This window comes from Mustela putorius, unplaced genomic scaffold, assembly GCF_011764305.1.
Source record: "Mustela putorius furo isolate JIRA1106 unplaced genomic scaffold, ASM1176430v1.1 tig00003853_pilon_pilon_pilon, whole genome shotgun sequence".
Lineage (NCBI taxonomy): Eukaryota > Metazoa > Chordata > Mammalia > Carnivora > Mustelidae > Mustela > Mustela putorius.
This window is the reverse complement of record NW_025422005.1, coordinates 50104976-50121381: the sequence shown is the minus strand read 5'-3', so window position 1 is coordinate 50121381 and position 16406 is coordinate 50104976. Positions and strand designations below refer to the sequence as shown.

Here is a 16406-nt window from a genome sequence, read left to right as displayed (position 1 = left end):
CTTGAGAGGTTCACGTTACCTTTTCCTTTTTTTCTTCGGTGTTTTGGTCCTGGTTATTAGCGATTTTGTTAGCCTTGTTATGCACACTAGGAAGGACCTATGATATCACACAAAAGGAAGGGAAAAGGAATAAAACATTTAAACGTCACAATCATTAAATTTCCTAATTTTTTAAACAGTTAAAATCTTACTTAACTAAGTCACTAACTTCATCTAAAAAATAAAGACATGAAAAGCAGAATTCAAGGCAAACAATACAATCTGAAAAATATTACAGGCTGGATTACCCAAAATATTGTATGCATGCATGCGTGTGTATGTATGTGTAACATCGAAGAACCACAAACTCACAATATGTGTAGATCCAGAAAGTGAAGATGATGAAAAAGAAAGTCTCAATACTGACTGTCATCCAAACACCTCATTTTGCAAAAACAGTTTTAGGGGTGACATATATAAACCCCTCCCTAGAACACAGGAGGCATCATTTATGTGATTTACCTTATTCATCACTGTATCCCAAATCAAGTATATTATCTAGCACACTGTGTACACTCAATAAATATTACACTAGTACTTTTAGCATGAAGATAAACCACAGATCTATTTACATCTCTGGATAAAAGCTCAATGAGAGCTGGAATTTAGTGATTTATCACTATACATAGTGCTCAGAAAAAACCTATTACATAGTTGCACTCAATAAATGTTTATACATGAGCAAAATAGTTCCATTTCATAGAAATACTTTTAATTCTCAACGGTGCCAACAGCATAGATTACTTTTTGACTCATTTCTTTCTACCAAACAATCTATGAAACATCTTGGGAAAATATAAAATTTTTAGTGATTTTTTTTTAAGGGCTCCTCAAATAGCTAACACAAATAATCTTGGCATAGAATCTGATGACAGACATGAGGGTTGTAAGAAAAAACAAATCTCCTTTCCCAGAAATGTAAAGAAACTGCCTGCCTTGGGGTAATTTAAAAAACAAAACAAAGCAAAGCAAAAAATACCTCTCTCTATACACGCAATTTAAGATTAAATTTTCTTTGCCTTTAATATGGAGTCTAAAGAAATAAACTAATTTTGGAACAAATGAGAAAGTCTCAGAAATGTTTCATTTCAGTAAGAAACAACAGAGGCACCTGACCGGCTCAGGTGGTAGAGCATGGACATTGTCATCTCAGGATCATGAGTTCAAGCCCCACACTGGGCATGGAGCCTCCTTAAAGATAGATAGATAGATAGATACATAGATAGATAGACATAGATAGAAAGGAAATAGTAACGACACATATATTTAATGTTTTATATGTGAACAGACATTGTTAGGGCTTAGTGTTTATTCCTCCATTTAATACAAACAATAATCCAAGTGCTTTAAATTTGAGACTTTCTGCAAGACTTCAAAAGAAGTCATTTTCAAACACTAACATGAAAGGCCCAAGTTCAAAACCTGGTTGATCTACAGGCATGTATTACTTGTCCTGAAGAATCTGGTAAGTCTCCCTGGTAAGTCAGAATACCTGTCCACACTGGACCTACCTTCTCCCATGGGAAAATCTGGCTGGAGCTGAAGAGCAGAAGCTCTGGGATGGGATACAACGTCAGCTGCCACTCCTAAGCTTACACTGTTCTTTGAACGGCACAGAAATATATCTCTGTAAATGTACCATTAGCCAAATTTGGAAGGCCAAAGGCTTACCAAAAAAAACTGCATCTTTAATAAAAGCAGAAGATGCCATATTTCTTGTGACAGTGAAAATTTTATTTTTATACGTTTAGTATGGAAGTGTACACATAAAAGAAGTTTAGGTGCCATTACAAAACCATGGTATTAGGGAAGGACAAATGGAATACATGGGAAAAGAAGGCAACATAGGATAAGAAATCTAATGAACTGAAGGGATGATCCCAATTTCAAACAGGTTTGTTTTGGAATGTAGAAAAAACGCATGTGAAATGTACCTATGTTATTAAGTGGGAAATAAATGCCCTGGCATAAAAACTTGCTATAGGGGAGTGTAGTATAAATCAGTTCTTCTCTCAAACAAGCACTTGCCAAATAAATCTAAGTGGATACACACGTTTCTTTCTAGCATGCTAAAAACACTACTGCGGAATTGAGGAGAAAAAGCTTAAAAAGGTAATGTGTTGGTGAAACTCCAAAAGCATCTGTTAAAAGTGCAAATATAAAAAAAGTAAAATATAACACAAAGAATTTTTTAAGAAGTACAAATATAAACACCACTGCTCAATTGATGATGTTAATGACAATCTCCATGTGACCAGGGCACTTTAGACATAGGGCCTCCTTGATGGTCCCAATGTTAGAAAATGACTTCTTTTGGGGTTTTGCAGAAAATTTCAATGTTAATGTAAAGTAGTCAAAAATGATTAAGCATTTGGCTCTACTTTCTATTTCTGTGATGACCACTATTACTCACAACAATAAATAAGCCCACGAGAGCCCCATTTTGCAACGATATGAAACTCGATTCCTTTTAACGCCTCATTCAACAGGAATTACTTTGTGTTAAAAAATGGAACAAGTCATGTCCATCACCTGAATGTGCTCCCTTGCCTAGAACCAGAGATAGCTCAATGCTTGATGAACCAAATGCACAATGTGGCAGTCTCTTGTGCTGCATGGGGAATAAGTGACTTGAGCATGGCATGACGCCTAAGAAGATTTTCTTTTTTTGAGCAGTGATAGAAATTGTGCTGTTTGTGTCATCTGAGTGAAAATTTCCACCTCAACTCACCAGCAAAGGCTGGATTAAATGCTTGCTTGGCCTTTTTGGTTGACTTTATAACCTTTTTTTGCTTTGAATATTTTTTTGGCAGGGCAGTCATAAGTGGTCACATAAAGGTATCAAGTCACCAGCTAATTCTCATTTAAAACTGTTTCTTTGGAAGTACCATTTGGCAAGGAATAACCTGGCCAATTTTCCTATGGAACTCAGTCTCCAGAAAAAAAATTGACAGCCTCAACTACCTTCTCAATATTGTAAGAAAGAAAAGGTGGATTCCAAAAAGGTGGTTTCCAAAAAAAGTGAATTAAAAAGTGGATTCCCCCCAAATTTCAAACTGTATGAAAATAGGAAGACATTATTCAGTTCCCCATTCTCAGGGAGTCTTGACGGTGTAAACACAGCACTAAGACTGGGAAAGTTCATACTGCATCACAGTGTACCCCAGCAGAGCTGCCCCTCCTGGGGAGGGTGACCTTGTAGGCCCCTAAGTGTAGGCAGGTTCTAAGTTACATCAAAATGTATTGATACCACCCCCCCCACACCCTCAGGGCAGCCAAACCTGTTTGCCCAGGTTGCCACACAAATATTTTCTGTATGCCTTGACATATAAAAGGTTGAAAAGCACCACCTCATTTACTGAAAAGCATTTTAAAAAAATACCCAGTTTTTCTACTGTTCAGAAGTACCTATGTTTCGAACAGCTGTTTTCCACTATAAGAAAGAGAAATAAGCCTTTCTTCCAGTCACAGGGCTTAGGGGTGATGTTTCTGCTGTATATTGCAAAATAAAGTACAAATCCTGCCACTGACATCTATGTAACAGAATTCTAATTCCATACTGAAAGAATTATTTATTACAGATAAAAGTGTTAAAATTAATTACTGCTAGTTTTGAATTCAGGATGTACAACAATGCACCACATTTGCATTTTTATGCTCTTTTAATAACTACACAGGGCATGGAGGTACCTCTAGGATGTTTTCATATCTGACCCCCTTTATGTTCAAAGTATTTTATAAACAAAGTAACTGACTCGGAAAAGTCAAGTAACTTGTCTCTAAGTTAGCAAAGCTGGTCAACAGGGAATTAAGGAATGGAAAACAGGTCTAACTCCATAGCCTGTGACTTGTCCCAAGGCAGACTGGAATGACTCAAAGTTGACCAAAAGACCAAAATCAAAGAAGAAAAAGGAGAAGGTGAAGTTAATAACTAAAATTTTATGAAGTAATGCTTTTTGTAGGTAATAGCAGGATCGAAATGAAAATATGTGGAAAAATACATGGAGGCAAAAGCTTGGTCCACAGATACAGAGAGAGTATTTTTAAAGTTTTTAAAAATCCCAACTAATGCTTACTCTTGGAGTGGATGACAAGCTCTGAACAACGAATACCACGGGATTTCCTGCATTCTTAATGGCCTCAACTGCTTCTCTGTGAGAGGCATTCTGCAAATCTACTCCAGACACCTAAAACACAGAAGTGATTTTATTTCAATTAGAAAGGCTCTAGAGTTCATATGTATTATCTAGTGATGAGAACAACCAGAATCTAATGATCTAATGAATTAGACCAAAGTGGGGAAAAATCACCCATAAAAAGCTTGTTTAAAAACATGTTTAAGGAAAATAACATTTTACCTTCAAGAAAATTGAGTAAGACAAGTATCTTAATAACAATAGCCCTGGTAAAACATAATTATGCAAAATAGGGAGCTCGGTCAGTGACAGAACCATAAGTAGCTTCTGAGCTATGATGATGTCACCTCTGCCAGTAAACACAGCACAGAATTCTGAATAGGGACAGGGGAGCGTGGTCTGGACTCTTCTCTCAAATTGAGAAGTACAATATTTAAAGCAAATTGTCCATTATCTTAATTGAGTAGTTGAACATCTCTCAAATTATGTTTAAAAAAGAACTACGAAAATATCCATAGGTTCTTTTTACTGAAAGTGTTCTCTGTTCAGTAAATTGGAGTAAGTCTACATAACTCCTTATCATACAAATTTCAGAGACCCTAACTTGCAAACATGTCCACAGTCTCCAAGAGCATTTTGTATTTATCATATTTAACAGAACCAGTCTTTCAAATTGATAATGTATCAAAGCCTGGGTAAATGTTGGGGTGGCTTATGGTCAGTGGATAGTGATGATCTGTGAATACTTCTTTGCCATCAGGAGACCAAGCAGGGATGCAGGTGGATAGGACTGTGGGATCAAAGTTGGCTTTCATGTTTAAGCTGGGAGGTATTACAGTAACCATGGTGTGGTGGAGGGAAAATGCATGAATCCTTGAACAGTGAAAAGGGAATGACTTCCGTGGCATAAGTTAGGGAGATTGGTTAGAAGCACAAATAGTTCCTATGTTGTTACAGATACAGATAGGAAAAAAGTTTTGGCACACGGTGAGAGCAAGGTGAAGTTCCTTTTTTAGAGCAAGGTGAAGTTCCTTTTTGACTGCCTCTATTTTCTCCATGAAATAAGAAACAAGCGTCATAAAAGGAGTTAAGAGGGAGAAAGACAGTTTAGAAGGTGTGAAGGAGTTACCTCTGAAAGGAGGAGAGTGAAACAGCCAGGGAAATTTTACAGGATTGAAAGGCAGAGCTAAAGACTCTCTTGAGAAGGAGCTCATGAATTTAAAATGAGACCAGATAGCCTCACTGGTTATTTTCTCCAGCCATGCTAGAGACCGGAAATAAGCCAAAAGTTGCATTTAACTAGGATGTGGTTTCCGTAGACAAGTTCAGTAAAAGCAAAGGGGATCCAAGGAGCTGGAAGTGATGGGAATGTTCGGTAAGTGAATCAGAGCATGGTGAGGAGAAAAGCAAGCATGTCCCAAGCTGAGGGACACAGAGGTAAGGGCCAGAAGGTAGGAGACAGGAGCCTGGTGTGGGAGAGGGGTTTTCTTGTTTTTGTTTTTGTTTTTAAGAGTTTATTTATTTATTTGACAGACAGAGATCACAAGTAGGCAGAGAGGCAGACAGAAAGAGAGAGAGGAGGAAGCAGGCTCCCCGCTGAGCAGAGAACCCGATGTAGGGCTGGATCCCAGGACCCTGAGACCATGACCTGAGCAGAAGGCAGAGGCTTTAACCCACTGAGCCACCCAGGTGCCCCAGGAGAGGGATTTAAAAGCAGGGGAGTGCAAAGCCCAGTGTAAGAGAGAGGGTGCAAAGAGGTGAGTTCAGGGAGGCAGCTGTGGCAAGAACTTTGGCCTTTTATTCTAGCAGACATCCACTGGAAGATTTTAATAAGCTCTGTGAAACCTCTTTTTCCATATAAACCCAGGAAGGATATGAATAACTATAAACCAATAAAGAAAAAAATTTTAACTGAAACTTAAAAGCTATCACAACAATCTCGTGAAGCTTCTTCTGAATGACCTAATCCCCAAAACATTCAACAGTAAGAGAAGTAGAAGCTACAGAAGAACCATTTCATATTCTGGATTTCTACAAGGTTAAATGGGAATCATTGAAGTTGGGAAGTTAGGAGAAAAAAACGGAATTCTGCTATACTACCACAGAAATATAATCTTAAATTTTTCTCAGCTTCAAACGTATAACCCAGAAGTGTGTCCGTTCACACAATTAAGACCCATTTCTTAAAGTTAAATTAATTGCTAACCTCCCAGGTCAACAAATTCTTCTTTATAAAGACCTAGAGCTCTTTTATGCAGCTATTTCAAGGCAGAGAGAAATGACTATTAAGCTTTACTTATGGGGCGCCTGGGTGGCTCAGTGGGTTGGGCCTCTGCCTTCGGCTCGGGTCATGGTCTCAGGGTCCAGGGATCAAGCCCCGAGTTGGGCTCTCTGCTCAGCGGGGAGTCTGCTCCCCCCCCCCGCCCCCTCTGCCTGCCTCTCTGCCTACTTGTGATCTCTCTCTGTCAAATAAATGAATAAAAATCTTAAAAACAAAACAAAACAATTAAGTGATGCTTTTCACAGGAAAAAAGTAAACAAAATGACTCAGCACAGTTGACAAAATAAAAAAGTGTTAACATTTCAAATCTGCTGTGAGTTTAAATAAATTATTAAATCTGGGACAAAGCAGTGGCTTCTTACTAGTATATAAGAGTGATGGATTAGTAAGAGAATACTTTGTACTCAACTCACAGCACAGAAAAGTGAGGGGGGAAAACATGTAATTTAAAAAGATAAAACGGGGCGCCTGGGTGGCTCAGTGGGTTAAGCCGCTGCCTTCGGCTCAGGTCATGATCTCAGGGTCCTGGGATCGAGTCCCGCATCGGGCTCTCTGCTCAGCAGGGAGCCTGCTTCCCTCTCTCTCTCTCTGCCTGCCTCTCCATCTACTTGTGATTCCTCTCTGTCAAATAAATAAATAAAATCTTTAAAAAAAAAAATAAAAAGATAAAACAATCAACATTACAATCAGAAAATAGGCAAAAGACATGCACCAACATTTCACTAAAGAGGACATGTACAGATGGCATGAAAAGTTCTTTTATCATTAGCCATTAGGGAAACTCAAAACAAGATATCACTATCTACCTAGGAGAATGTCTGAAAAATAATGACACCAAATGTTGGTAATAATGTGGAGAAACCGGATCACTCACATGTTGCTGTGGGAATGTAAAATAGTACAGCCACTCTGGAAAATAGTTTCCTTCAAAACTAAAAATGGACTTACCATACAACCAGTAATTGCATTTTGCGGCATTTACTTCAGACCAAATGAAGGCTTATCTTCACTTAAAAACTTGTATACCAATGTTCACAGAAGTTATAGAAGTTTTAGTCATAATAGCCAAGAGCTGGAAACGACCCATATCTTTCTTAAATATATGTTATATTAAATATTACACCTTATTTATGTAGATTTAAGATTTATTTATGAGAGAGAGAGCACGCATGCAAGCAGATGCAGTGGGGAGACAGGGGCACAGGATTATTTATTTATAGATAGAGATTGATTTATTTGAGACAGAGAGAGCTGGTGCACACAGTGGAGGGACAGAGGCACAGGAAAGAGAAAGTCCCAAGCAGACTCCCTGCTGAGTGTGGAGCCCAATGTAGGGTGACCTTAAACCCTGAGATCATGACCTGAGCCAAACCAATAGCCATTACCCAGGTACCCCAACCTATTGTCTTCCAGTGAGCGAAAGGTTAAACTCTAGTACCTCTTCCACACCATGGAATATTATTCAGTCACAATAAAAGGGAATGAACTATTGATGGATACAACAAATTAAATGAACTTCAGTGAGATTATGCTGAGTTAAAAAGACCAATCTCAAAAAGATGCAGAATATATAATTCCACTTATGTGACAACTGTGTTATGTGATAACATAATTACAGCCATGGAGAAACAGGTTAGTGGTTGCCAGAAGTTGGGTATGGGGGTTGCCAGAAGTTGGGTATGTTAGGGGAAGAGGCTGCAGGGGAGGACACAGGGGAATCTTGTGGTGATCTAGTGGCGTTTCTTTGACTGTGGGGTGGTTATGCAAGGCTACACAGGGGATGAAATGGTGGAGAGCTACAAAAACATACACAGTTATACATGAGCTCATGTATTACTGGTGAAATCGAAATAAGGTCTGTGAATTGTGCCAATATCAGTATTTCAGTTTTGTTATTGTACTACAGCTGTGTCACACATTAACACTGGTAGAGGCTGAGGGAGGTAAGTGTACCTGGGACTTCCTTACGCATTTCCTTACAATTTCCTATGATTCTGTTTCACAATAGAAAGTTAAAGAGAAGAAAAAGACCAAAGAAAACACAAAATGTATATTTAAAAATTAAGTTCAAATATATCAGTAATAAAAAAAAGAATCAGTTTCACTTATTTATTAGATGAAGATTATCAAGGTAGATTTAAATAGAGCAAAATTCAGTTATAGGCTGCTTACAAAACATACACCTAAAACAAAATCATAAGGGTGAAAGTGAAGGGATGAAAAAAACAATGTGCCATGCAAATTCTAAATAAAGGAAACCGCACCTGCCCCAGAAGCCAGAGTAATCCTTTTAAAATATGTATGCACTTGTAATTCTCTAATGGACTCTCACTGTGTTCAGAGAAGGCAACCTTCCAAGTCCCTGAGAGGTGGCTTCACATTAGCTCTTAAACTTTTTCTCTCCCCACTCTCTTGCTCACTCTCCCTTCCATAACCAATCTATCAGTTGTCATCACCACCTCCACCGCCCTTCCTTCCTCATCTTTCTGCTATCTGCTATAATCTAGCACTCCACAAACTACTTACATATTATCTATCTTTCCCACTACCACGGAAATCCCCTAAGAGTAGGAATTTTGTTCATTTTCTTCATTGCAATATCCCCGTGTGTCTGAAATCTTTTTGATTTCAAAAACACGAATATAACCTAGTATCTGTATATAGAGAACTTTTACACAGTTCTTTGCTTTAATTCTCAGAGTGATGCTCTGGGTTTTTAAATTCTCATTTCCATTCTATTTCGAAACTGAGAATAAGGTGGGTCTAATAATATGTCCAAGAACAGACACAAAATAAACAGGACAATCAAGATTTCAACCTGTGACCTCCAGAGCTCTTTTCTTTCTACCAGAACTAAAACACCACAGCTGAAGCTTAGTGTCATAAAGCACGTATCAAGAACCCACAGATTCTGGGGCTGAAGATATTTAATACGATGTCATCCAATAAAGCCAGTGCCAAGAAATGCAGGAGACTCAGACTTCAACATTGTCAGTGCCTTGATGTGCCCTAAACTCTGCTCTGCAAGGCCCACCACACGTGAACAATGGATTCACCCCTTCCTCCAATGGAGTCTGGGAGGATGAGCATGGCTATCCTACTGACACATCGTTGTAAATGTACAGCTTGTTATAGAGAATGTAGTTAGTAATATTTTAACAATGTTGATGGTAACAGACGCTAACCACACTTGCAGCGAGCACTGGGAGCCCTGGGGCACTGGGTAACATACTGAATTGTCGAATCACTATGCTGTATACCTAGTATGACTGCAAGTTAATGTAACATCGCGTGTCAACTATACCTCAGTTTAAAAGAAGAATATGAGATATTTTTTAAATGATGGAAAAAAATTAGCATTTCTTAAATGCTGTGGGAGAAGCACAAGGCTCACAGGCAGCCTCATTCTATTAAACTTTTGGTCAGCTGATCCTTTGTATATGATGTATGCTGCCACCCCAACTTTAGAATCTCATAAAGTTATACGAACAACATACAAACTAGGGCACCAGAAGCAAATACACCAATTATATCCACATAGACCCCGAAAAATGAAGGAAGGACTCTGGTTAAATGATCACTGTCTTAGAGTAGGTTTCAAAGACAAACAGATTTTTAACAGCATTTACCTCGAGTATTTTATCTCCTGTTTTAAGAGCATTTGTTTTTCCCGCTGGACTGTCTTCTAAAACTTGTTTGATAAATATACCTTTCAGTTCCTCTCCATTCTTCAGGCGTTTTATAACAGTTTGTCCACCAACAATACTAATACCAAGAGACACATTGGGTTCTCGAAATATCTCAACACTGTAAAAAGAAAATAAATTCACTTATGAGTAATCTAATATAATTTGCTGGACTATCACTGTAAGTGTTCGATTTGGACCATATCCCTGTGACTCATATTTTCTATGAATATATTTTTACAAATGTTATCAAAACTGTAGCCAATTCCAAAATTATAGGATATTATCAATAATTCATGGCACATATGAAAGTATGAATTTGGAAAAAGATTTCTAAAACAATAAATACACCTCTTAATATTCGGAGATTTGGCTAGGCCTTAATGTTCCCATCTATCTATCTATCTATCTATCTATCTATTTTCTGTAATTAGTTCTTTTAATCCATATCCATAACATCAGCAAAGAACGGATGAAGGAAATAACAAATGGATGGGGAGAAAAAAAAAAAAAGTCGCATGTATCATTTTGGCAAAAAGCACAAACTTTCGCAATAAAATAAATTTATCACCAAAAGTCTTGCTGCCCAAGCGGCTTTTTCCAGTCAGCAGGTTTCACCTGTGGTTCTTGAAGCTAGGGACAGATTTTGCTCTGAAAGATGGCAGATTCTCTTTTTCCTCCTATCTCCACATCACTTTTAAAAATAAAGTATGGAATAAAACTTGCCCTTCAAATGGTTATGAATTTTGCTCAAATGGCACAGATGTGGCCAATGATTAACTGAAATTTTAAAAAAAGTAGTTCAGAAAACAGCTCCTACGAGTCTTTAAGACAAAACTTGGAAATGCAAGAAGAGAAAAGATCATGTGGGTCCTGTGGGATTAGTAACACATGAAGAATAGGAAGAACAGCTAGACGAAGACTTTCCTATTCTGTTAGCTCAAGCAAGGCACAGACTTGCGCGGACACAAGAGGAGGAGGCTAGAGATAAATGAGTACACACCAGAAGCCTCAACTACGGTTGCTGGGTATTTAAAAAAAAAAAAAAAAAAGGAAGACGTTTTATTGCATTTTAAGGCAGTGATGCAATAGTGATGGTTACTATCATACATGGACATTTGTCAATTACTTTTTCTGAAAAAGTATGATAAAAACTCTCCATGTAGGGGCCCCTGGGTGGATCAGTGGTTTTAATTTAAGCCTCTGCTTTCGGCTCAGGTCATGATCTCAGGGTTCCCGATCGAGTCCTGCAACGGGCTATCTGCACAGCAGGGAGCCTGCTTCCTCCTTTCTTTCTCTGCCTGCCTCTCTGCCTACTTGTGATCAGAGTCTCTCTGTCAAATATGTAAATAAAATCTTTAAAAAACAACAACAACAACAACAAAAAAAAACTTTCCATGTAATGTAGATTATAGTCATTTTGCTCTGCTGAAAATCTCTACATGAGACAAAATGAAACTAAAATTCAGGCCAGCCTCCATGTGAATGATGGCAATTTCTCCATCAGTGCATGTCCCAATGACACTATAAAATTACAGAGCAACAACTTGATTGTGTTCTCCTACTGAGAAAACCAGTATCGTCATCAACATACATCCTTGGTGGACCCCAGTGGCTAAAGTTTGGCGTTTCTTCTCCTTCACCTTCTTCTCTCTCAGGTAACTCACTGAGGGGAGAGAAAGGAAAAAATACACACAGAACTTGTAAAACACGGTGTTGTATTAAAGGTTTCTACAAAGTTTTTGAAATTAAACAATCTATATGTAGTTAAATAGGTCTCGATTTTTAAGCTTTTAAAATATTTACATCAATAAAATACATACATCAACTGGAACACTGCTTTAATGTTCAACTCAATAAATATCCCCTACCACCAGGAAATCATAACTATTATCAACACTTTTATTGGTGATACTCCAGATGCTATTTTCTAAAAATCTGTGTTTGCTTTGTACAATTTCACATTTATTTCTCTATCAATATATAAATATTAGGAAACATATTCCTTAAAACTTGGTACTGGTTGAGCAAAGAGAACACTCCAGCATAAACCAACATCAGTAGCTGAAATGGCTCAACAGCTGGTAAGCACAATCCCTCTTTCTAGATGTCACCTTGGCCCTAAATAATTCCCTTGTCCTTTGTATCATGAATGCTTTGTGTCATTATCCATCACTCCGCAGTTTGCAGACAGACTGACGTACATTAGATCTCATTCGATCCTCCCAGCTACCACCACACTTTCACGCAGCAAGTTATAGTGTGGCAATCACAACATAAAATGTTGAATTACAGAAAAGCTACAATGGTAATGCTATCACACAGCATAAATACATTATCATACTTTATCTGGAGGAGGAGTCAGGAGTCCTAAGCGCCAGTCTAACCTGCACCATGAAATGGGTGTGTAACTCTGGACCACCACATGACATGATAGGTCTGATAGTGTAAACTGTATTACTCCACACAAAAATGCAGGCAATACCTATTCCATTTCACTTCACAAACACCCTCCACCTTGCCACAGCAGCTTGGCCACTCAGGATACTGTTTGCAGACTGGGGAAACACCACCTCCCATCCCAGACCCAGACCCAGACCCTTCTCTCTGACAAACCAACCAAATAACTTTTAATGTGTTTTATGCTTAAATAAACTTCATGACCTAGAAGTACTGCAGGTCATCTACTATACTTTTCACATGAGGAACTGAGACTCACAGAAGGCTCCTATACAACCTCTTCACAGTATCCGATCTTTGTTGCAACACTCAGTTTCTATGCTGCATTTTTCTCTGAACTCTCAAACAAGTTCCATAAAAAGTAACAAAACTCCACCTACTTGCTTCTACATACAGACTTTCTAGGATACAATGGTTTATGGCTGAGTGAGAAAGAGAAAACTGAAGCGATCTAGACAATCTAAAAATCAGTTAAGAAACTGGGATCATGGGGCTCCTGGGTGGCTCAGTCAGTTAAGCATCTGCCTTCGGCTCGGGTCATGATGTTAGTCAGGGTCCTAGGATCAAGCCCTGTGTTGGACAAGACCCGTGTAGAGAGTCTGTTTCTCCCTCTCTCCTTCTGCCCCTCGTGCTTGCTCTCTTTTTCTCTCTCAAATAAATAAATAAAATCTTTAAAAAAAAAAAAAAAAAGGAGTTGGGATCATTAGGGTCATTAACATCTCATCCACTACCATATGGTTTTCTTGCCTCAGCCAGGGTTTGTTTTTTTTTTTAAGATTTTATTTATTTGTTTGACAGAGAGAGATCACAAGCAGGCAGAGAGAGAGGAGGAAGCAGGCTCCTGGCTGAGCAGAGAGCCCGATGCGGGGCTCCATCCTAGGACCCTGGGATCATGACCTGAGCTGAAGGCAGCAGCTTAACCCACTGAGCCACCCAGGCGCCCCCAGGGTATTTTTTATAATTAAGAACATCACAATATTCAAGGAAAAAGAGCTTGGCTGATACTTGCCAATTACTTATCTGATGTCCTCTCCTTCCCTCCTCACCAACATAATCTCTCTTTTATTGCAGGTGGCACTATGCCCAGCTTTAAAGAAATAGATTTTCTGAACTTCCTGTCAGCTAATGGTAACTGGGTGCTACCGTTCTGAAATCAAAGTAAAAGTCCCTAGAGATTTCCAGAAAAACTCATTAAATGGAGAGGAGCCTTTTGTAGGACCTTTCCTTTCTTCTTGCCAAGAAGGCAGAGAGGCCACTGGTGGTGAAGGATCCATTTTAAAATCATGAAGAGACAATGACTAAAGCAATACATTAAGAGCAGCAGAGCAGAAAGGAAGAAGGTGTTTAAGACCCTGACAGATCACCTTCTTCAGGGGTTTTTCCAAGAAAAAAATTAAGGCCCTGTTTGGTTAAGTGAAATCAAGTGGGTGTTTGTTTATAAGTAGCGGAATGCAATCCCTAAATGATACCCATGGTTCTACCAACTTAAGCAAAGTTTTCATTTCATCACATTACGTTATTCTTTGCACATGTGCATATGTGCATATGTGTTTCTCGGATGGTTGTTAATAGCAGAAACTTTCGTATTTGATTACCCTGTGTAATAGTAAGGATTAAATGATATATGACTGGCATTTAACTGAGGCTTAATGTTCATTTCCTTTATAATTTTATTTGAATTTGTATCAAAATTTTCCCCAAGTATTATAATCATTTTTTAATTAAGAGCATCTTAATAGCCCATGCTATTGACGTAATTTATCTGCTGTCTCGAATATGATACACTGACATTATATCCTGTTTTTTGGAATATGGACATTACTGCAGGGAATATCTTCATACTGTTATATTTTTTTATTTTTATTTTTAGATTTTTTTTTTTAATTTTAAAGAGAAAGAGAGCACACACGAGTCCAAGGTGGGGTAGAAAGAGAGGGGGAGAGAACCCTCAAGCATACTCCACACTGAGCGTGTGGGGCTCAATCCCACAAAACCAAGAAGCAGCCGCTTAATCGACTGAACCACCCAGGCAGCCCACTCTGCTATATTTTAGAATTCCCCTTTAGATAAGTATTAATTGAAGTCTATAATTAAAAACCTGAAATCAAACCAACACTGAAACCCTCCTCCTTTCCATTTTCTACTGTCCTATATCTCAAATCATAGTAGGTGTGACAATAAGAAGTAAACACTGGGTTTCTGTCCCTGGTTCCAGATACTGAGCTTCTAAAACCCTTAAATTTCTCAAGTGACAGAGGTGATAGGATCATCTTTTGTTATTTTTAACAAACCCTTTTCAACCATACTTGAGTTTATTATGCTAATAAGGTAACATTTGGTGAGACCATACTTAGCCTCAGGATGGGGTCCGGTGGCCAGAAAAACAACTGTATGATTAGGTAGCACGGTTAGTCCCACCCTCCCCTGGGAAGAAGAGAGGAGCTAGAGATGGAGTTCAATCACCAATGGCCAATGGCGAAATCAATCATGCTCATGTAATGGAACTTCCATAAAAACCCCTATCACAGGGCTCAACAACAAAGTTGTTGATGACAACTTTCAGGTTGTCATATACATCAAGGTATTGATGTACTGGCTGGGAGGGGGCTGCACTCAGGAAAGGCATGGAAGCTCTGTGCCTCCTCCACAGCCCCCTCCCCTCCATACCTTGCCCTATGCATCTCCTCCATTTGGCTATTTCTCAGTTGTATCTTTCATAATAAACCAGTAAGAGGAAGTAAAGCACTTTCCTAAGTTCTGTGAGCCATCTAGCAAATCATCAAACCTGAGAAAGGGATCATGGGAACTCCCAATTCGTAGCTGATTGGTCAGAAGTACTGCTGGCAACATGGGACTTATGACGGGCATCTGAAGTCAGGACAGTCTTGTGGCACTAAGCCCTTAGCCTGTGCGATCAGCACTAACTCTTGAGTAGCTAGTGTCAGAATGGAATCGAATTTTAAGATACTAGTTACTGTCCAGAGAATCAGTAGTTGGGCAGAGGGGGAAAAAAATCACACATTTGGCATCAAAAGTGTGAGTAAAATAGTTCAGAAGAGGCATTAAGAAAGAAAAAAAAAAAAACCCACATAGCTATTTTTACTACTGAACATGTATGCTACTATTATTCAATTTTTAGAAACCTAAAATAAAATGGAAACCATGTTTTAACATTAGTATGGACTGTTAGTTTCTCCATTTAAAAAAAGGAAAACCAGGGCGCCTGGGTGGCTCAGTGAGTTAAGCCTCTGCCTCCGGCTCAGGTCATGATCTCCGGGTCCTGGGATGGAGCCCCATATCAGGTGCTCAGCTTAACAGGGAGCCTGGTCCCCCTACCCCCGCCTGCCTCTCTGTCTATCTGTGATCTCTATCTGTCAAATAAATAAATAAAATCTTTTTTTAAAAAGGAAAATCAAAAATTTTCAGAACAGCTGGCTTTCACATACAACTAAAGGGAGAAAGAAAATACTGTCTAGAAGATGCGAAATTTTAGTTTTGATATTGTAACAAAAGGATTATTCTGTTGGAAGAAACTCCCTGATTTTTTCAAAGCATACTATATTTCTTTAGGAAGTTTACCCGTATTTTATTCAGATTATTTCATACCTAGAGAGAGAGAAAACTTGCAAAAGCTTAGGGGTACCTGGCTGGCTTAGACAGGGTAGCAAGAGAATTTTGATCTCAGGGCTGCGAGTTCAAGCCCCATGTTGGTTGTGGAGATGACTTAAAAACAGAATCTTTAAACAACAACAATAAAACAAACAAAGAAAATAAAAATAAAAATAAAAAACAAAGAAACAAACA

The 16406-nt window shown here is 38.6% G+C and overlaps 1 protein-coding gene across 8 annotated transcripts in view; it reads right to left on the bottom strand.

Annotated features, from left to right (window-relative positions):
• Positions 1 to 16406, bottom strand: part of PATJ (PATJ crumbs cell polarity complex component) — a 371435-nt gene that overhangs the window by 219785 nt on the left and 135244 nt on the right. For 7 of the 8 annotated variants that reach the window (XM_045064632.1, XM_045064627.1, XM_045064628.1 and 4 more), the window contains 4 exons: positions 11737 to 11808; positions 10086 to 10263; positions 4116 to 4226; positions 20 to 97 (listed from right to left, as the gene is read on the bottom strand). In XM_045064632.1, the coding sequence (XP_044920567.1) occupies positions 20 to 97; positions 4116 to 4226; positions 10086 to 10263; positions 11737 to 11808 (439 nt within the window). The remainder of the gene's footprint in view (positions 1 to 19; positions 98 to 4115; positions 4227 to 10085; positions 10264 to 11736; positions 11809 to 16406) is intronic. The other variant, XM_045064630.1, reaches the window with a different exon arrangement.